Raw genomic sequence first — 22,256 nt, 5'->3', positions numbered from 1 at the left:
AAACCGTTTTAAACGTTCAGGCTACGCTTTTTCAAGCCAACATAAAGTTTGTCCTCAAACTTTAATATCTAGTTATTTATTGCAATACTTCCATAATATGGTGTGCTTAATATTGTGTGTTGTGTGATTACAATCATCATCAACTTATCTTTTGTGTTCAATAAAATAAAATAAAAACTCCTACAGGTTTGGAACAACATGAGGGTGATTAAACGGTGACATAATTAAATTTTTTGCTGGAACCATCTCTTTAACAAAGTTTTTATTTAGTTTATCAAGGTGGTTCAACCGTATTGGCCTTTGTCCCGTTATATGGTGTGTAGAGGTATAAAGGCCAGCGCTCAGGTAGTTTAGGGGCGAAGCGTTCCGACGCACCAATCAGAGTGTCGGGTTAAACTGTTGCGTAGTCTGCCGCGTGTTGTGCCAGATGAAGATGCGCGCGGTTGTTGAGGATGCTTACACAGGTCAGGACAAAAATTGAGATAGACCACAAATACCAGTGATGTGACTGTCATAAGCACTGGAAAATCTTTCCTATCACCTGCCAGCCATGTCTCTTCCAGTTTGAGATCTGCGATATAATTTCAGGTAAGTTTGGTTGCATGAAAACACAAATTGTTACCGGTTGTTTAAAAAGTCTTGACCAGTGATTCGCTAATTGCAAACGCATGTTAAAGACCGAGATTCACGCAGGTGGCTAAATATGTATTATTTGTTTGGCACAGTGTTGCTGTTATTTAGCAAAATGTATGCCGCACATGTTAGCAGTCGCAATAACAGTGTTTATTTTTTACCAGTGGACAGGTTGTGTGTGTCAACCTTGGGCTTGTGGTGCCTTTTGTACTACGCTAGCGGATAAAAGCTAAAATGAAGCGTACTCACTGCATTAGTTTGCGTAATAAGGGTTGATTGTATTACTATCGAAATAAACGTTAATTTGGGTGTTACTACAGGTTAAGCATATTAGCTATAGTAAAACTAGAGGATGTCCTGAGATTCCCCATACCCCAAGCATCTGCTCCATTTAAGCACGCGCTGCTCTTGTAAGCGCGATCGCGATTCGTGTTAAAAAACTGAAGTATTTTTCTTTCAAGCTACGCATCTGATTCTATATCAAAATATGACCTTTGAGTTATAACAGTAAACACTGGAGTATAAATATTGAAATTAGTATTTTGCTGGCACTTCGTTTTCCTCGGGGCAGTAGGTTCGGTTGTCTCGCGCTTATTAAGTGACCAGTTTCTAATTTAAAGTCTTGAATTACGCGAAAGTCACGATTGTGTGGATGTCTGTGTGCGGTCACAGCGGAACTGATTAAACAGTAACCCGTCTAGCTCTGAAAAGGTATTGTCTTTCGAAATGGAAAAAAGAAACGGTTCAATATTTAGTTACAATCATCTCTGGTCAGTCACCAACGTGGGTAAATCTATCTGAATAGGTGATTTTCATCTGTGGTATAATAGTATGCGAATTGGTTGTATATGTAAACAAACCAGGTGCTGCAGGTGACGACCACAATTTGTTATCAAGTCGAACAGAGAATGTGTTATTTTAGGTTTTAATGTTAAGCTAATGTTTCTGTACTCTCTAACAATGATGGAGTGTTTTTATCCCACGCAGCACGCTTGGGTAAATCATGGACAAACTCAACTGTTTAAATTAACCTTGAAAATGTCTTTATTTTACTCAACCACGGTTTGAAGTGTATTTTAAAGTGTAGCTCAGGTGGTACAATGCTAAAAAAATGTTGGGTTATTTTCAACTCCATTGTTGGTTCAAGAGCTAAACATTTTCTGTGACAATTAAACTCAACGGCAGGGTTTGTCCCTTTTTGACCCAATGATGGGTTGAAAATAAACCCAGCATTTTGTAAAGTATATAATGCAAAGATTGTGGGTTTGATGAACATAGTTGTAACAAATAAAATACCCTGAAACGCACTGCAAGTCGCTTTGGATAATGTCTACCAGCTATTTAAACAATGTTCATTTTTATACCCTCAAACTAACCAATATGCATATCTTTTTTTGGCTTTTAGGTTTTACATTAAATTATGTTAGGCCAATCTTCTCATGACAAGCGATGCCAACAATGTACAGAAAGCCTCACGATACACACATAGGTTAGTGGTTAAACGCCATATCCTAAATGGGATGGTGGGTCAGCTTTAAATGGTAAATTATCTAGTAAGAGACACAGCAATGTGAGTGTCATCAGCATTATAAACTATCCTTACAGCATCACACAGACGTACACATAAACAATCAAGGATGTGCTTATATGTAAGACTATTACATGCTACAAAAGTGTCATTGATGATAAGAAACAAAGTTTCTCAAAACTGCTGAGTGACTTCCTCCCATCCCATATTAGATCAACTACTTGGAACATTCACAAAATCATTCCAATGCATTATCATCCTCCCTCCTTCTCTCATCTCTCTCTCTCTCTCTCTCACTGTCTATCTCTGATCAGGCTTAAGTAGGATGCATTTTGGTAAGCAGCCCTGAACCCACAGCCAGACTGATCTGTGTTCTGCTCTTTGGACAGGTAATGCAGTGTTTGGATTGCTTGGAGAAAGTGATACTCCTGAAGTGATGTAAGACTGAAATGGAGCTCTTTAAGGTTAATTTGCACTGGAATAAATATAGAGAAAAGGATTGAGCCAAATGTTGTGTAGAATGAAGCATTAAGTGCATAAATAAATCGCAAAATAGGCACAGGACATTCTCATGTATTGAAAAGATTGCTGTTTTAAAAAAATACACATGACAGATATACTATTAAGTGATTGAATGTGTATGTCCCCTGTTATAAGTCTGTGTCTTACCTTACCTTTAGTCTTCACTGCACCCTCGAATGAACTTTTAGAATGGTATACACTTTGTAGTTATGACAACTAGTAAGTGTTGCTTCATGATTAAATATATATGTGAGAGCGCCTGAGTGTGTTTGAGCATAGCCTCTGCCATTTTAATGCAGCTCAGCTTACACTTTAGATTTGACAATGCATGCCATGTGGTGTCAGATGTGTTTAGTCAGCAAGCATTTCAGGTTTAGTGACCTAAGGAATTTGGTCATGTATTTCTAAACTTAATTGGAGGGATGGTTCGGCCAAAGACGATGTTGAACTCATGATTTGCTCACCCCCAAGCTGTCCGAGTTGCATATGTCCATCGTTTTTCAGACAAACAAATTTTCGTATATTTTATAAATTATTTTGTATCTTTCATTTTATTAATTGTAATATTACGGGGTCCAGCAATAGTCCACGACCTTCAAGTCCAAAAATTGTGCGCCCATCCTTCAAAAATTAAATCCAAACGGCTCCAGGATGATAAACAAATGTCTTCTGAGGGTAATCCGTGCGGTGTTGTTGTAGAAATATCCATATTTAAAATTTTATTAACGTAATTAACTACCTTCCAGACAGCTTGGGGGTGAGTAAATCATGGGTTTCATATCGTTTTTGGCTGAACTATCCCTTTAACAGTTTGTTTAGATGTTACCACAAGAGTTGCTTTATTTATAATCTTACCAACTGTACAATTTTATCATCTTGTTTTATTGGTATAATAATGTGTTTACATTGCATGCACATTCTCAAAAAAAGGTACAAAAGTTGTCATTGGGACTGTAGCTTTTTAAAAGGTCGTAATATGTACTATTTTGGTGTACTTTTAGGTACAAACATGTACTTTTTCAAATGGTACCACCCTAGTGACAACTTTTGTACCTTTTTTTACCTTTAATTCTTATACTGTATTGAAGGTTACTGCAGCATCCTCGTCCAGAAACACTCCAGAAACAGTTACTTTCTCTTTTTTTCCAGAGGTTTGAATGATAATGAAATGCTGCAGGTTGTGAGTTCGAGCCCTACAGCTGCTATTGAAGTCTTGCCATCACATTGGCTTTCACACAGAGCTTGAATCTGCCCTCCTGAGGTTACCTGAGTCCATCCACCTTAAAACACAACCCCATGACACACTAGTAAGTCATTTGAGAGTGTTTTGTATTAGTGCTGCTTTAACCTCATTTACATATTTCACATAATTTTAGGTAAAAAATGCAGTCATCTTAAACTCAACAACACATCTTTGCCTCAGATTGGGGTTGCAAAGTGTTCTTCACCATAAATATCTGGATGCCTCTGAACTAAAATGAAATGCTCTCTTGCATTGGACTAAATGTGATTTGCCTGAACGTTTGTCTGTGCACAACGGTGTGTCTGGTGTTTGAGTGCCTTGTTAAATATTGCATAACGGTTGTGTCGTGATGAGTGGCGAGTGAAGTTGAGACTGCGGATCCTTCTAGAGTAACGCTGGCCAGGATGAGGGGCCACCGTAACACACACCACAAGACCTAAGTGCTCGCCCTTACTGCAGTCTGATGCGTGCTTCTCTGCGTTCACATGCAGTCTGGTTTATTTAGTTTTTTCTACTAAAATGTGTCATCTTATGTGTTATGGGAACTCTTTTATCTTTGTCTTGTATTAAGTCTGTGAGGTGACTGGTGGTCTTGCTTCAGTACCTTCAAGTTATGTAAACATAACTTTGTTTCAGGTCATATGAGTTCGTGATCAGAGCACTTAATCTAAACCTGTCACTAGTTAACCACCTCATCGTAGATCGATCCGCAACAAGTTAATTATTCAATGCATGGATGGAGACCATGAAAGCAAGAGTAGAGTTTCTCAATCCATATGCTAATGTTGGTCTGCCAGTCACTTGCCCTGTCTGTGTGTATCTGCCCGAGAGTATGTGGATACACGTGACTGTGTGTTTGTGTTTAATAATAAACACATTAAATGATTGTTCAGACCTACGTAAAGCTGGTAAAAATTATGTTAGCTTTTTAGCACACTGAACTTAGACTAGTCTTTGATGACCATACTTTAAGCTGGTGGTGTATATACTGTACAACATGCATCAATTTGCCGGTGTTTTGTTTGTTTGTTTTGACAAAAGTATTAAAAACAACTGAAAATGTATAATACAGAAACCTGCACTCGTTGTCTAGGACAGTAGTTGATATTTGTGGTATAATTATCCTTATCATTCCATGTTTGGCATAAATTAAAAAACATTTGCAGTGACCCAAATTTATTTCAAATTTAATATGTAATCCCGTTTTCCTAATAGTGTGTGATGATGACTACAGTATAGCTTGCAGTATAACCGATAGTTGGGTTGTTTGTGTGCGGCTTTGTCCTAAACCGCCTACTTCCATAGGCGAAAAACAGTTGGCAAGGTGAGTAGTGTGTCCGAATTCATAGTATACCAAAAACAGTAGGCGAAAGTACCCGGATGACCCACTGGAAAAATCATTCGATGGACACTTTGCTCTCCCGTGAGCCCCCAGGAGCACTGAAAAAAATGATTCATTGAATTTAATCAATTTTTTTAAGGTAAGTGGTTGCGATCAATTTATTTAAGCCAAATTTAAACAAAAGTTTTATATTTTATTTTACTTTACTAATCTTTTTTGTTTAAATGTAGCTTAAATAAATTGATTGCAACCACTTACCTTAAAAAAAATTGATTAAATTCAATGAATCATTTTTTTCAGTGAGAGGAGTTATTCAACGTAGAAGATAGTGGGGCGTTGTTTTATTCATAAAATGCCCGAAAGCGGTAACACTGCTCTATTTAAAGCAAACACATATATTAAACTGCTGTTCCTTGTGGTTAAATTGCGATTGTTTAACGTCATTCAGGTTAAGGACTAACTTGTTGTTATGACGACGTATGTCATGTGATGTAGCCATATTCAGACTATAAAGTACCTACTGTTTTCGGTCAATGATTAGGTACTCAATTGAGTACCTACTGTCACAGTATGCGATTTCGGATGCAGCCAATGTATGTGTGTGTTAGTGGGCAGTGTTTGCAGCATAAAAGTTTTTCTTTACATAATATATGTGGGTGTACTATGCATAATAACTATGTATATGTAAATACACACACATGCATGTATAATTTTAAGAACAAATATATGTATTAAATAAAAAGATTATATTGCATGTGTGTGTATTTATATACACATAATTATTAAATATGCAGCCCTAGTTGATAGAGACAGGAGGGGGGTTACTGATGTAAGGATGTATTGATATCGAAAGCAGATCTCTGATGAGTGTATGTGTACTTATTGGCAGGTGCTCCTTGGACACAGCAGGACTTATAATCTTATAGTTTTACTAAACATGTAGATTCAAGTTATATTGTGAAGCTGTGAACCCCTCTAAATTGATCTCAGGTAAAGAAATAGTTCATCTATTCATAAGGTAAGATTGATAAGATCAGATCAGTTGTGTTTATGTGTTGCTTAACTGAGTGCATTGTTGACATTTTTCATAATGTATTACATCACATCTGTAAATGTAAGTTGATACTATAGTAAAAGCTATAATATTTTTTATAACAATGTGTGATTGATTGTGCGTAGATGTATTACACAATAACGAAAATAGGTCAATTGTTCCACTTTGTACTCCTACTGGTTATGTACAGTACACAAGTGTATGAGTAATCTGCAGTGGGTGGCAAGTACGATAGAGCCTCCTGTGGTCTAACACACACAGAGAGAGAGAGAGAGAGAGAGAGAGAGAGAGAGAGAGAGAGAGAGAGAGAAGGGAGAGAGAGAGAGAGAGAGAGAGAGGGCGTTAAATCAGTTTATTTTAAACCAGGGGTCTCCAACCTTTTTGTGAGCAAGCTCTACCACAATGGATAAATCAATCTAGAGGGTTACTTTTTTGATATAGTCTACTCAAACTTTTTTGTTTTAATTGTTGATTTTATTTTATTTTATTTTATTGTACTTGTAAATATGTTTTATCATTGTTTAAAATGTTAACATACATAAAAGAAGCCAAGTTAATATAAAAATATGTAATGAATATTAAATTTGAGGCTTTCAATATAATGTGCATTGGTGGGCAACTCACAGACTCTGTGAGCAATCCGGTGCTCGTGGGCAGCATGTTGGAGACCACTGCTGTATACCTTACATCTATCTCTTTTATTGGACTTTTATGAAATGTTTCTTATTTAGCAGCACTGTAAAAAGTGAAAGCTGCTCTACTTAAAAAAAACTTACTTCAATTAGTAACACCTAAAATAGTTAAACATTTTCAACTTAAATTTTTCACTTAAAGTGAGAATTTTAAGTTGGAAAAACTTGAGATGTTTAAGCGTTACGGATTGATGTAATTTTTAAGTTGGTCCAACTTTAATTTTTTATGTATATCTGTATACTTAAATGTATACAATTTATGTATATTTTTATGTGTATCTGTTAGTAGAATGGGTTTTAACTATATAGGAGTGGTTTCCGGACAGGGATTACCAGGACTAGACCTTAGTTTAATTAGGAAATGTAACTAGTTTTAACGAACATGCCTTACTAAAAACATTACTGGCGTGCATTTTAAGGCAAAACAAAGGGCACTGATGTATTTTAAGATATGTCAGTGCAAGTTGTTTGCAGTTTGGACAGCTCTTACATTTAGTTTAGTCTTAAAACTAGTCTAATCCCTGTCCAGGAAACTGCTCCATGGTGTGCTGCATAGGCTTGATTATGGCTATTAGAATATTAATTTACAGGGCTTGACATTAACTTTTTGAGCAACTTGTCCTTCGGACAAGTAAATTTATGTTTCACTTGTCCATGAACAAAAGTCACTTGTCCGGGTAAAGATACATAATAATGTATTTTTTGTGTTTTGCTAATCAGTGGCGGAGCAAGGGATTTTTCATAGGGGTGGCCAGGCAGGGGCCAGCAGTTACTCTCGTGACACATAAAATCTCTATCATCCAACCTTAAAATACGTTTAAGTATTATAGGTGTGTTAATAAGAATAATGTATAACATACAATTGCTACAATACTTGAATTTTAATTCAAATGAATTGAGATTAACATACAATTTAAAGTCATAATTCAACCTCATGTTTTTTAAAACTATTTAATCAAATAAAACTTTTGAAATTTACTTTGAAACCATGATTTATATCTCCCATTGCTGAAAATACTATAGAGACCAGAAAATCATGTGAATTTAGGTCACTGCAATGTATTTTACTAAGATTTATTTGGCTGCTTCTTGCTACTCTTTCTGAAGAATGATGCTATATCTGCTGCCTTTCATTTTTCCCACATTTCAATGATTGTAGAAAAGTGTCACCTTTAATAAATGGACTAATCCGGTCACCCCTGTTATTAAGTGCAAAATGGACTGTTCCAAAACTTTCCGCTAGAGAGTCTGCGCAGTGTCGGAGAATAGAGCAGGTGAATGATAACGGGAAAGGAGATCGGCTGAATAGTGTCAATAGTTATAGTTTAAATAAGCAGGATTGATTCAAATCAAAGGAGGTTTTGTGGACTGTGCGTGTGCGTGCATTATACTAACCACACATCTATGCACATTTAATAAAGTCAACGATTTGAATACTTTGAGTGAGACATACTTGTTCTAACCGGACAAACTGTAGCCTTCAACCAAACCCGGACTAGCAAATAAAGCAAAATAATAGAAGATTTTTCAATGATTGTCTGACATTAAAAAACACTAAAGCAAAACATTAAAACATTACTATGTTTTAAAAAACGTATTAAAATAAATGTATCTAGATTATCTGTTTTATATATATATATATATATATATATATATATATATATATATATATATATATATATATATATATATATATATATATATATATATATATATATATATATATATATATATATATATATATATATATATATATATATATATATATATATATATATATATATATATATATATATACAATCAATCTTAAACCTAGCATTTACGCTGTAATGTTTGTGTGGGAATTTTAATGTACAGTGACGAACTCTGTCAGATTCAAATCAGCTGTCGTGCAGCGCACACAATTGTAGGCGCGCTGAAAGAGAGATTCTCATTATAAAAAAGATTCTTAAACAAGATTTTAAGCCCATTATGTGTTTTTACCGAACTTTAGAAGAGAAAAAATACGGACTTAAATCAGCTTTTTTGACACACAGTGAAGTCATTTATATTCACGCCGGAGCCTGAAGAAATATCACTCTCCACTTCACTCCATCCCGTTCCGCGACTCCCGCCCCTCCGTGTTCAGCGATCAGGTTTAATGCGCGCACAGCTTGTTTAGTAACAATAACAGTACATGTAAACGTGTGTGTCGGCGTGCCGCGCTCTCTGTTCAATATTTCGCTCGGTGTTTGCGCAGCGCGTTCTGCTCTGTCGTTAACAGCACATAACGTGAAGTAACATTGATTGAAATTTAACTTGTCCAGTGGGACAACTAATTTTCTCTTACACTTGTCCTACAAAAAATCCACTTGTCCCGGACAAGCCTTAATGTCGAGCCCTGATTTAGTTTTTATTTAGATTTAAAAACTAATGTAGCAGTTGTAGCCCAGTGGTTAGAGCGTTGCGCGTGTAACCCGAGAGTGCCCGGTTTGAGGCTCACGGCTGGCGGGTTGCAACTGTGGTGCTCTTGAGCAAGGCACCTTACCCTAATTGCTCCCCTGGTGCTGGGATAGCTGCTCACTGCTCCGTGTGTGTGTTAACTACTCACTAGGATGGGTTAAATGCTGAGGTCACATTTCGAGTATGCTTGTCACTTTTCACTTTCATTAGCATACTGTTTGTAGATTTCAATTGCTGCCTCGTGTATCGGCAATAATCTGGCGACAATAATTCCAGCCCCCCTAGGGTTAAACGTTTGATTTTTAGGGGTCGAGCACAGAGGTGCGAGGACCCTATTGTTCTTCAAGGAGCTATTATTATTACCATTTTAAAATCCATTCAGCTGTTCTCCGGGCCTGGCGCTACCACTTTTAGCATAGCTTAGCACAATCCATTGAATCCGATTAGACCATTAGCATCGGGCTAAAAAATAACCAAGAATTTCATTAATTTTCCTGTTTAAAACTTGACTATTCTGTAGTTACATTGTGTACTAAAACCGACAGAAAATTAAAAGTTGTGATTTTCTAGGCAAATATGGCTAGGACTATAGGTGGTAGTCTGTTTATCACGGTACTTGCATTGATATTTTCTTGCAACCATACTTTAAGTGGTGGCAGAGTTAATTCTATTGTAAGTTATACTTTTCATACGCCATATAAGAGAAACTGCGGTAACTTCATTTCTTAAAAACAAGGATGTTGATACAACTTTGATAACAGTTAACACCCTTACTAATAGAGATTATTACATTGCTTGAGTGCTATTTAAAATCAAAATGCTTGCATTAGCTAACATGTATTACGGCGCATTTACTGAAAACGGTGATGTTACTTCACTTTTGATCTTTGACTTCACCTAACCGTCCTACTAATATATTTATTTTAGCATCACTCTCACGTTTCCTAGAACGTAGGCTCTCTTTTTTTCTCGGTCTCTGTCTGTCACTTTCTCTCTCTGGTGGTGGTAATCTTAACCACTAAAAGGTGCTAACTTCTATTAAGCTGTCAGAGCTTAGTGTGTAAACCAATCCGCCCAATCACTTATCAGCGGCACTGACAGACTGAAACAGTGTCATCACAGTAACCAGAGACACACACACATACACACTCATGCATCAGCACACAACTGTATGGGATTATTTGGACATACACAGATATACACGCGAACACAAATGTCAACATTAAAATGCACACTCACCAAGATACACAGTCACATATAAGACAAACTCTTTTATTTACATGCGTGTGTTGATGGGCAGGTTATTTTTGGACAGTGGTGTAGCGTAGCACAGTAAAGCTGAAGTCCAGGTAACCATAGAAAGTGAAATATGATCACACTGTTCAGTCCTGCACATTACACTCAATCTCTACCACACACACACACACACACACACACACGCACGCACACAAAGGTGATGGGTGATAAGATGAGATCATCAGAGCAAAGTGATAAAGAGAATGATATAGTAATATAATTGAATGTCATATTGCTTAGATTTTTCTATCTGTCTATTTTGTAGATGTTCATTCTCTCTCTCTTTACTTTCTGTATTTAGGCAGCTTTTCTTTTAACACTAGTTATAGGGTTTCTGTTGTTTCCATGGACACCACATCTAGTATGCAGTTTTAGCCTGATAGATCTATTAGTGTGCTTCTGTGCATTGCTAAGGCCAAATATTACTAATAAACCGCTTATAAGAATGGTGGTTTAGATTGGGACTGATATGACCTTGCACACACATTGTTCTTTTTATGCACATATTTGCATACAGACACTTGGCCCTGTTCGTGAAACATAAGCAGAGCGAATTATGTGTATATCACTTGTAAAGCAATTCTTACATGAAATAAACTGAATTTTTGTGTAACAATTGCATAGAGAAAAATAACATGTTAATTCTTTTATTAACGATTTACAAAAACATTCAGTTATGATTGATCATGCTTTGCATAAAGTAACTCTGTTTTTCTCTTTTTGTCAATTTCTCATCCTCAGGAGGACAGCGGTTCTTTTTGGCATAACCCTTCGTGGTCATGGCTTCTCCTCCACTCCTCCACCTTTTCCTCCTTCTCCTCCTTTCTACACAGGTGTGTACAGGCGGCAACATTCGCGAGAACAGCAACAGAAGCGTAGATAGTCACAAGAGATCCTGTGCTGAGAAAGTCATATGTCAACCAGGGATTTTACTTCCTGTTTGGCTGCCGCGTAACCCCTCATTGGCAATGCAGACAATAAGAGCAGTGATTTACTTTTCAACTCTTCTCTACATGTTCCTGGGTGTGTCCATCATTGCTGACCGCTTCATGGCCGCCATAGAGGTCATCACCTCACAGGTGCGATGCCAACGAGATCATCTCCGCTTAAATAATGAACTTTGGTTATGAAGTAAATAATGAACACTTGTTTTCATAGGCAGGGCACAATAAATGTGTATATACCAGAGGATTGCGGTCTATTTAAAACAAATCCAACATACAATTTTAACTGGACACATTTTTGACATGACATGTCGCCACTTAGCACACCAGTTTAGAAACGTTACTGGTATATACATGATAAGCGATATGACAGTAGTTTATGTTGGTTTTTTCATAAAGTGTTGTTAACATTGTAATTAAGATAATAAATGTTATATCCGATGTGTATGCTTCCTATAGGAGAAAGAGGTGACTATGACGGGTGCAAACGGAGAAAAAACTGTAATGACAATTCGAGTCTGGAATGAAACCGTCTCAAACCTCACACTCATGGCTCTGGGTTCATCGGCCCCTGAGATCCTGCTGTCCGTCATAGAGGTACACATGCAACTTCTCACATCTAATCTTTATCATTGCCATCATTTATGCAATTTTCTGCTGCTCTGTAATATATCAATATATCAACATCATATGAGAGAAAAGAGAATCTGCGGTCAGGTTTCTTCTCAAAACCAGAAACATCTCAAAATAAGTTTTTTTACAGGTTAATTATTAAATGACTGACACACACACACCTCTGATCATTTTACAGTGTTGACTTCAGCCCCATTCCATCCATGTAAAGACATCATTTAACTAAACTTAGTTTGACACTTGGGAAAGTCAAATGTTTTAGCTGTTTGACTGGGCTCACATTACTTCTTCAGAAATCAAACTTGTTTTTCTGTTTTCCTGAAACACAGAAAAAAATCGTTTTTTACATTGTACTCCATTTTTTCCACATACCATATTTAGACATGCATGAGTAAAATCTTCTAGTAATGTTTGTCTTAATGTGGACTACTCCCGTGTGTGTGCTCTGCTGTAGTCCCCAAGGGTTCAGTACACATGCAGTACATTATTCATTATTATACCACAGGGCTGTTAAATGCTTTATTCTGATTGGTTGAGAAGTGTTCACGGGTGTTGATTGTTTTTCTGTAAAACGCACACCTAAGCTGTCAAATGCCTTAAAATAACCACCAGAGCAATGTCTTAGCAATGTCTGTGGTGTTAACAGTGGTATAAGTAAGGAATAATGGATGAGGGTTCGGTGTTGAATTATTTTAAAATAATGCACACCCAAGGTGGTAATGTTCCACAGGGAAGCGGGGCATTTAACTCTTTCACCGCCAGCGTTTTTTAAAAAAGTTGCCAGCCAGCGCCAGCGTTTTTTATGATTTTCACCAAAGTTTAATGCCTTTCAGAAAATGTCCTTCGTTAAATATATAAACATGCAATATACCAAATGAAAGAACAGACCCTCTGCTTTCAAACAAAAAAAAACGTTTCATCCTACCTTGAGTAGTTCTTTTGTAATCAGCTTTTGAATATGGGTAGGTTTCTGCAAAAACACCACATTTTGAGTAAAAAGCAGAGATAATTCCATGTTTGTGGCAGACTTTTCATAGAGATCCCATTCAGAGCGATCTTTAAAACAGACACGGACATGCAGCAGCTTGCCATAGGGCAATACTTCCGGGTTTAAAAAGTTGCGGAAGGGCGCCACCTGGTGGATAATAGCGGTATTGCGGAAAGACTGAAAATCTCGTCATTGGCGGGGAAGCGTTTTCTCTTAATTGACGGGATATCTCGTCAATGGCGGTGAAAGAGTTAACAGGCTAGGTGTGCGTTTTACTTAAGCAATATTGCTCGAGTAGGAGTGTGATATAGCTCTATATCATCACGGCTGTGATTAGGCCAGAGGCACGAGGCCGCAGGCAATCACAGCCGTGATGATATAGAGCTATATCACACGACTCCGAGAGCGATATTGCTTTTATACAACAGTTCGACGGCACACGTTTGAAAAAAGAAAACTAGAAAACAACAACGGAGTTATTTTAAAAGCCTCTTTGTTTGAGAACTACTTCTTCCGCCACGGATTTGAGGGCGGCCAGAATGACAGGTAAAACTTTCGGCTGCTTTGAAGCTCATAACAACTCAATGGACGGAAAAGCCGTTACTTTATATTACCGTTTCTTGGTCACAAAGTGTAGTTTTAAGATTAGTTCAGTCGAGAATGTATATGTATTATATTTAAATCTGCAGTCGATTAGTAAAGATAGCGCCTGTTTGAACGTTTGCTTAGTGAGATTCGGTACGAATGAGAACCAAAGCATGAGCGGACGTCAGTGTTCACGCGCCCCGCTGACCACCGCCCTCTCTGGGCTACATCTCTGACAGGGATTCCCTGGCTCTCATGTTGGCCTTGTTTGTTTATGATCGTCAAAATGAGATCAAATCAGCAGTATTTGGTGTCATGATCAAACTATTACTTGTTTTTTTATTCATATTTAGTGTATTTTGTGTTGTTATTGTTTTGGCGCGAGGTAAAAGTTAATAAAGCTATACTTGTATAACGTTACTATTGCTTTCTCATTTATTCTTAACGCGATACGAGCACTCGATTATTATTATTAAACTTTGTTCTTGTCAGTACTATACAAAACGGTTTTTTATAAGTGTCAGAGAGATGTTTTTGCATGCTGCTTATAAATATACCAGTGGCGATATCTCATAACATGTTTTAATAGTCACGTCACGATAAAGTAAATGATCAATGTCCACATTTAAAAGCTGCGGTGCTTACCTGCAGTTCCACGGTGTTTTCACGTTCTGATAAAAGATATAGCTCCAGAAAAAAACGAGTGTTTATATTCCTCTTTCCAAGTGTTAATCGTCCACACGATGTGACAAGACATTTCTCCCATTAACTTTAACGTAACATCCAAGAGCGCTGATCTTTGACGGAATAATAACTTCCGATTGGGGATTCACAGACTGATTTATGAGCTAGTAAACTAATGAGACACACGGAGAGTGATTCAAACAGCGCGTCTGTGTTTTTCCATTCAGAGATGAGCCTGCTTAGGACCTCCATTCACTAGGTGGCGGAATAATACGAAAGGTGAAGCGGTTACAGTGCCGTTATCAGCACAATATTGCATAGCTCTTAGCCAATCAGATTCGAGAACCAGAAAGAACTGTTGTATAAAGAAAAATAATCAACACCTATGGAACAATCCTCAACCAATCAGAATAAAGCATGCCCTGTGGTATAAGTGTAAAATAATGCACACCTGTGGTGTAACTCCGCTTCGCGTTATGCAACATTACCACCTTGGGTGTGCATTAATTTCGAATATTTCAATGGTCCGTCGTCAATTATTCCTTACTTAATGTAATCCTCCACCTGTGTTGAACATTTATGGTGATTTGTTAAATGTGTAACATCTTCCATTGTTTAAAGTTCCCTTTAGGTAATTTGTATGATGCCATTTAAATCCAAACTCTGCGGACCATCAAAATAAAAAATATGTTGTGGAGAACAAAAGTTTTCTGTAAAATAAGACAATTTTTATCAATTTACTCCAAAATATCTGGGTAGATGACTCTTTTAAAGATGACTCTTTTAAATTCAGGCATGCCCAATTCTGCAAAAAATGTAACTCTTTCTGGCTAATCACACCAAATGTGCTTAAAACACTTGGAAACGCAAGGCGCAACGCACTGCCTTTTTAAAATAAAGAGCAGTGCGACTTGGCTTTTTATATTGCTAAGCAACCACCGAGTCAGCTGTCTTGTCAATCAAATATTGAAGCGTGAGTGCTCTTTTGCTGTTAAAGGATTAGTCCATTTTCTTAAAAGAAAAATCCAGATAATTTACTCACCACCATGTCATCCAAAATGTTGATGTCTTTCTTTGTTCAGTCGAGAAGAAATTATGTTTTTTGAGGATTTTTCTAATTTTAATGGACTTTAATAGAACCCAACATTTAATACTTAACTCAACACGTAACAGTTTTTTTCAACGGAGTTTCAAAGGACTATAAACAATCCCAAATGAGGCATAAGGGTCTTATCTAGCAAAACGATTGTCATTTTTGACAATAAAAATAACAAATATACACTTTTAAAGCACAACTTCTCGTCATGTAGATCCGGTCATGATGCACCAGCTGACCCCACGCAATACGTCATAACGTCAAGAGGTCACAGAGGACGAACGCGAAACTCCACCCCAGTGTTTACAAGTGTGGAGAAAGAGGACCGTTCCTACTTTGTTGTATGTCAACTGATACTAATTAATGTCTTTGTGTCAGTTTATTTTTTACAATGGTCTGCAAATGTGCGTTTTATATATGTAACACGTGACCTCCCTACGTCACTGCGCATTTACGTTAGGTCGCGCTGGATCGGATCTAGACGAGAAGTTGTGCTTTAAACGTGTATATTTGTTATTTTTCTTGTCAAAAATGACAATTGTTTGCTAGATAAGACCCTTATGCCTCGTTTGGGATTGTTTATAGTCCTTTGAAACTCTGTTGAAAAAAACTGTTAAGTGTTGAGTTATGTATTAAATGTTGGTGTCTATTAAAGTCCATTAAAATGAGAAAAATCCTGCAATGTTTTTCTCAAAAAACATAATTTCTTTTCGACTGAACAAAGAAAGACATCAACATTTTGGATGACATGGTGGTGAGTAAATTATCTGGATTTTTCTTTTAAGAAAATGGAATATTTCTTTAGCTGTCATATTAGCAGAAACTTTAAAAAGAGGGTGCTTGCTCTGACCTTGATTAAGGGTGAGAGATGCACAAACACGCAGGAGAGAGTGAGCGAGTGGAGTCCGGTTCTTCAAAGCAACTGTAAACTTCCCTCACCACAACGTAAGGCCCGCCTCTCCCCTCATTCGATTGGACAATGGAGAGATGTGAATGACGTCGGGTGCTTCTGCGCTCTCAGCGCTCCTTCAAAAGTATGTGCTGTGGCTGGTGGCAAAAACCGCAAGGCGCAAACGCTCCCTGCCCATAAAATATCATTCAAAAAAGGCGCCTGCAACTGTCATAAACGCTTTTGGTGTGATCAGCCCCTTTCTCTGCCAGCATTTTTAAAAAAGTTGCCAGCCAGCGGCAAATTTTTTTATGATTTTCACAAAAGTTTAATTCCTTTTCAGAAAATGTTCATATTTCATTTGAAATATATAAACATATATCAAATGAAAAAACAGACCCTCTGCTTTGAAACAAAAAATTCCTGTTCCCTTTTGAGAGCGGTCACTCGACATTGCGTCCGCTGACGCTATGGGAACTCCTCCCTCTTCCGGTTTCTCTGAAGAGGAGTTCCCATAGCGTCAGCGGACCAAATGTCTTGTTCCCTTCTTTCAGGGAACCGAGGTTACGATAGTAACCGAGACGTTTCCTTCTATCTTCATTTGTTTTCTTTTATCACCTCTCAAATATGTGAAGGCTCCTTCAAAATTTTTGAACAAAAAACTAAGATAATTGCATTTTTGTAAAGGACTTTAGTTATAGATCACATTCAGAATGATGATCAAAACATACACGGAGTATTTACTGCTTTTGGATCTGTAAATGCTCAGTAAGAGTGCAACCTAGTGCACTGCATAGTAGCGAAACTATATCTGTAAAAACACGTCTTGGGAAGGAAAGTGTTTTTTTCTTAATTGACGAAATAACTCGTCAGTGGCAGGGTAATGTTTAATGTTTAACCCTGGAGAACCCACGGGTCAAATTTGGCCGCTGTTAATTGCTGCTACCCAAAAGGGTTCTTGAGTTCTCCATGTTTAAGTGCTATAATTGTGTCCCCAGTGCTTCTATCAACCTAGAAAATATGAAAAAGATCAACCCAGTAACTTAGTTTTGTTAAACCATTCTCTGCAAGCATGTAAAAAAATAGTTTATTGAAATTTGGCTCCCTGTGTGATGTCAGCATGGGAAAATACCGCCCCTTAATCTGCACTCATCAGCTCATTTGCATTTTTGCTCACATCTACAAGGTGGCAATTTTAACATGTTATAATAAATTATCTATGGGTCTTTTGAGCTAGAACTTCACAAACGTACTCTGGAGACACCAAAGATTTATTTTACATCTTAAAAAAGTCTTGTGAAATGTCCCCTTTAAAGGAGGTGATTTTATTCTTTCCTTTATTGTTTGAAACATCTGATATGAACATACTGTATGTTTGTACTAGTGCATGTATAGTATATTGCTCATGTTCATTCAAAATATGTGTTTTTAACAAGTAATTCAAGTGCTGTACTTTATTTTGACCTGTGTCTGTATTAGGTGTGTGGACATGGTTTTCAGGCAGGAGAACTGGGTCCTGGCACTATAGTGGGCAGCGCTGCATTTAACATGTTTGTGATAATCGGAGTGTGTGTTTGGGTGATACCTGATGGAGAGGTGAGGAAGATTAAACATTTAAGAGTCTTCTTTATTACTGCATTCTGGAGCATCTTCGCATACATCTGGCTTTACCTCATCCTGGCAGTCATAAGTCCAGGAATTGTACAGGTGTGTGTGGGGGGGTGACATTTTTATTTTGTTGCAAAATGTATGTGTTTACATAAGTGAACATTTTATTTAACATTAAATTAACCTTTTTTTTATGTGTGTGTGTAAGGTGTGGGAGGCTCTGGTCACTCTGTTCTTCTTCCCTTTGTGCGTACTTATGGCTTGGATCGCTGACCGGCGCTTGCTCTTTTACAAGTATTTAAACAAACGGTACCGTGTTGACAAACGTCATGGTATCATTGTGGAGATGGAGGGTGAACTCGCACCCAGAGCCATTGATGCCATTATGGGGGCGAAATATCAAAACAGCAGCACCAGTATTAATGTGGATATAAATAAAGAACCTGAACAGGACCGAGAGGAGGTGAGGGGGAAAGACGCATTTTGAATATTTTTGTAAATAATGGTAAGGATTGTCCTGGTTTAACCTTAATCTTGATTTATGCTACAGTTTTCTTTAAAGAAGTATATGGGCAATAAAATACACATTTGTATTGGAAAGTGTTGCCAGAGAACATAAACATTATATATATTACAACCGTGATAAATTATATAATTATTAACTTCAGTGTTAAATAATTTCCATCATATCTAACTGCTGTCATTAAAAAATAGTAAATGGTGTAATAATAGGTACACATGATAAGTACAAGTATGACAACAGCATGGCTTTTTACATTAAGAAAATTCCAAGCACAGGATTTATAAACTTTTAAAATAACACCTAAAATAACAAGAAGTATAGTAGGCCTACTGTGCAAAAGTTTTATGCCACCATTTACATTTAAAGTTTTTCCAATGGTGTAGTCATCATATAGTAATCATTTCTCAGTCTATGTATTAGAATACAACCAGAAAATACAAAAAAGGTAGTACTATGCAGTATTCAGGGTTCCCACGGGTCCTTGAAATCCTTGAAAGTTTGTGAATCTGGGAAAAAAATCAAGGTCGTGGGAAGTCTTTGAAAATATAAATACATAGATACAGGTCATTGAAAGTGCTTGAATCTATTTTATGCAAGAAGTTTTCTGGAAAAAAAAACATATTATTCCCTGTGGTGTAGGATAATATCATAAAAATTGTAGACTTTTTGAGCATACATGCTAAACTGTTCGCTTTATATGCTTATATCTTCTGTATGCGAATGTTGATTCATAACAAAATGCATTTTTGCATAGTTGTGTTTGACACATGAAAACATCTTGGGTAAGTAAGTAACTGTTGTTCCCTGAGAAGGGAACGAGACACGGCGTCTCCCTTGCCATACTTCCTGCGTTCCTGTAACGCCGTCTTTGGCAATATTTCAGATAACGAAATACTTCCTTGCGCCCGCATCACGGTTGAATTTGATATACACATTCAGAAGCACTTACCCCTGGAGGCGTCCCCAAAGTGTCACCACAGTGATGCAGCGCGAGTTCCCTCAAAGGGAAACTGTAATATATCTTAAAAGGTAACACGATGTAACCTTGCTCTCACTTGAAATGTGTCCCCACATTTAGTCCTTGAATTTGAGGGGGATTTGCACCTGGAAAGTCCTTGAAATGGCCTTGACTTTGAAGTTAACTAATGCCGAGTTCAGACTGTATGATTTTCAAACTAGTCGGGTCACCTGTGGTTTCACACTGCGTGATTATCTGGGGAAGGGTTCAGTCGCTGCTGTTTCAGACTGCATGATGGATTGGCGACCGGGGTTTTCATACTGCATGACTTTACCGTAAGAAGAATCGCCGATAACTTTTTCCCGGTCCGCAAACTACGTCTCACAACCAAACGCACGCGAGAAGTGACGCGAAGGAAACAACGCGAGGTCACGCGTGCAAGACCGGAGTTCTCACGTGAGACTGGGATTATTATTAAAAATGGTCACCCGCAAGAAGTTTACCATACAAATTGCATTTGCAGCAGAAAGAAGAAGAAATAAAAATTATGAAGGAGGAAATGTTTGGAGAGACTCCTCCCCGAACTTTCAGCTGTCCTGTATGTTGTTATCTCATTGGATGTAGGTCATAGCCGATGTTATTGTCAGACAAAACACAATACACACGGCATGATTTTGAATCGCCGACCGGTCCAGAAATTTAGCATGCCAAAAATCTCACGGGTGTCGGCGACACGACGGCGATCCTCTCAGAACGCGTCTTTTATAATTCACACTGTGTGATTGTCACTCGCGTGCACGAGCATCGATTTGCCTGTGATTTCGGGCATTTGTCGGCGATTTCTCAAAACCTGTCGGCGAGTCAAAATCAGGGCTAAAATCGTGCAGTCTGAACTCGGCATTACACTTGAACAGTAGCAGGAACCCTGCAGGATCTCTTGAACCTAAATTAAATTAAACCCTAATATCATTTGCACAATACAGTGGACCACAAAACCAGTCACAAGGGTCAGTTTTATGAGTTTGAGATTTATTTATAATCTAAATAAATAAGCTTTCCATTGATGTATGGTCACAAATATTACGAATTATAAATCCATTTTTTACAGGCAATTCTTCCTGTAGTAAACATACTATAAAATCTAACACTGTTGCTTATGTGATGATAGGGTTTAAATTAGGGATGCACCGATAGGATTTGTTTGGACCGATACTGATGCCGATTTAAACAGACAACTTCTGGCCGATGCCGATACTGATATTAAACACTTGTATACAATACTATACAGTTGGTCTATTAGCTAGTTTATTTCTGCATCAAATTATTTTTACTGAACATGGATTGGATCTAATTAACATTCAACTGACCAACATAATAAGAGAGGCACAAATTAAGCTAAAACAAATATAAGACAGCATGACAACCTTCAAAGGTGGTTTTTGCTATTCAGCATTTATTTGATAAACAACATTAACTCATTTTTTACATATAATGGATTTCTTTATGCAGTTAATTAATAAACAATCGGTATTGGCCTGTCTCGTGCTATTGCCGATATGCCGATGGTTTCAAATTCATCAAAAATCGGCCGATAAATATCGGCGGCCGATACATCGGTGCATCACTAGTTTAAATATAAAGCCTTTTAAAATGAGATTGTTGGAAATTACTATGATTATCTGTGGTTGTAGGTGATCCGCATGCTGAAGGACCTGAGACAGAAGCATCCGGACAAAGATCTCGACCAGCTAATCGAGATGGCAAACTACAGCACCATGAAGAAGCAGCACAAGAGCCGTGCCTTCTACAGGGTGCAGGCGACACGCATGTTGATCGGTGCAGGAAATGTACTAAAGAAACACGCTGCAGCCGAACAGGCAAGGAGAGCAGCTGCGGGTTCAGCTGAGGATGATCTGGCTACCTGCGCTCACATCGCATTTGAGCAGGCGCAATACAAGTGCAGTGAAAACTGTGGGAGCGTCAGTCTGTCGGTCTGCCTGCAGGGGGGAACAGGGACCAAAACCTTTTATATTGATTACAGGACAGAAAACGGGTCAGCCAGTGCTGGAACAGATTATGATTATTGTGAGGGAACCATCGTGTTTCAACCTGGAGATACGTGCAAAGAAATAAAGGTAGAGAATTAGGAAGAAATGATTTACAAAATTTGAAAAATAAAAGTTTATTTAATGAACTGTCAAAAACTTAGCTAACCGTTCATACCATAATCAGTTAAGTAGTTTCAGTGTCATTAGAGTGGACTCAGACTTAAAATAACTCAATAATTCATTACCAATCCCCAAGTAGACAGGCAATAATGTTTTTAATGTATAACTGGGGTGAATTATCTCAAAATTGTTTGCAGATAGATGGACAGAGATGTGATGGTTTTTCTGAGTCACAGATATAGTTAAGGTCTTGGTTACTGTTTAGCTTGCTGTTACGAGTAGTAGTATAAAGTGGTATCTACCTACCTTTAACCTATATTTATATTATCCTGTAAATAAATAAAAAGTGAAACATGAAAGAAGTTTTCCGACACCAAGAGAGATGATCAGGTAAAAGCATTCAGGTAAGTATAGAAGTTGAATTTACA

General features: G+C 37.5%; 1 protein-coding gene across 8 annotated transcripts in view; it reads left to right on the top strand.

Moving 5' to 3' along the window:
• The first annotated feature begins 216 nt into the window (after window positions 1–216).
• The window catches only part of slc8a2a (solute carrier family 8 member 2a), a 29,685-nt gene continuing 7,645 nt past the window's right edge, over window positions 217–22,256 (top strand). Inside the window, exons 1-9 of one of the 8 annotated variants that reach the window (XM_073861154.1) lie at window positions 217–588; window positions 2,039–2,122; window positions 2,476–2,550; window positions 3,833–3,990; window positions 11,494–11,831; window positions 12,156–12,293; window positions 18,051–18,278; window positions 18,388–18,642; window positions 21,352–21,795. In XM_073861154.1, coding sequence (XP_073717255.1) covers window positions 11,532–11,831; window positions 12,156–12,293; window positions 18,051–18,278; window positions 18,388–18,642; window positions 21,352–21,795 — 1,365 coding nt within the window. In that variant the 5' untranslated portion in view covers window positions 217–588; window positions 2,039–2,122; window positions 2,476–2,550; window positions 3,833–3,990; window positions 11,494–11,531. Of the gene's footprint in view, window positions 589–1,113; window positions 1,345–2,038; window positions 2,123–2,475; window positions 2,626–3,832; window positions 3,991–11,493; window positions 11,832–12,155; window positions 12,294–18,050; window positions 18,279–18,387; window positions 18,643–21,351; window positions 21,796–22,256 lie in introns of those variants that run through there. The other 7 variants (XM_055199718.2, XM_055199716.2, XM_055199720.2 and 4 more) reach the window with 7 other exon arrangements.

Source organism: Misgurnus anguillicaudatus, chromosome 22 (assembly GCF_027580225.2).
Source record: "Misgurnus anguillicaudatus chromosome 22, ASM2758022v2, whole genome shotgun sequence".
NCBI classification, from domain to species: domain Eukaryota; kingdom Metazoa; phylum Chordata; class Actinopteri; order Cypriniformes; family Cobitidae; genus Misgurnus; species Misgurnus anguillicaudatus.
Note: the sequence above shows the minus strand (reverse complement) of the source record. Positions and strands in the feature narration are given on the sequence as shown.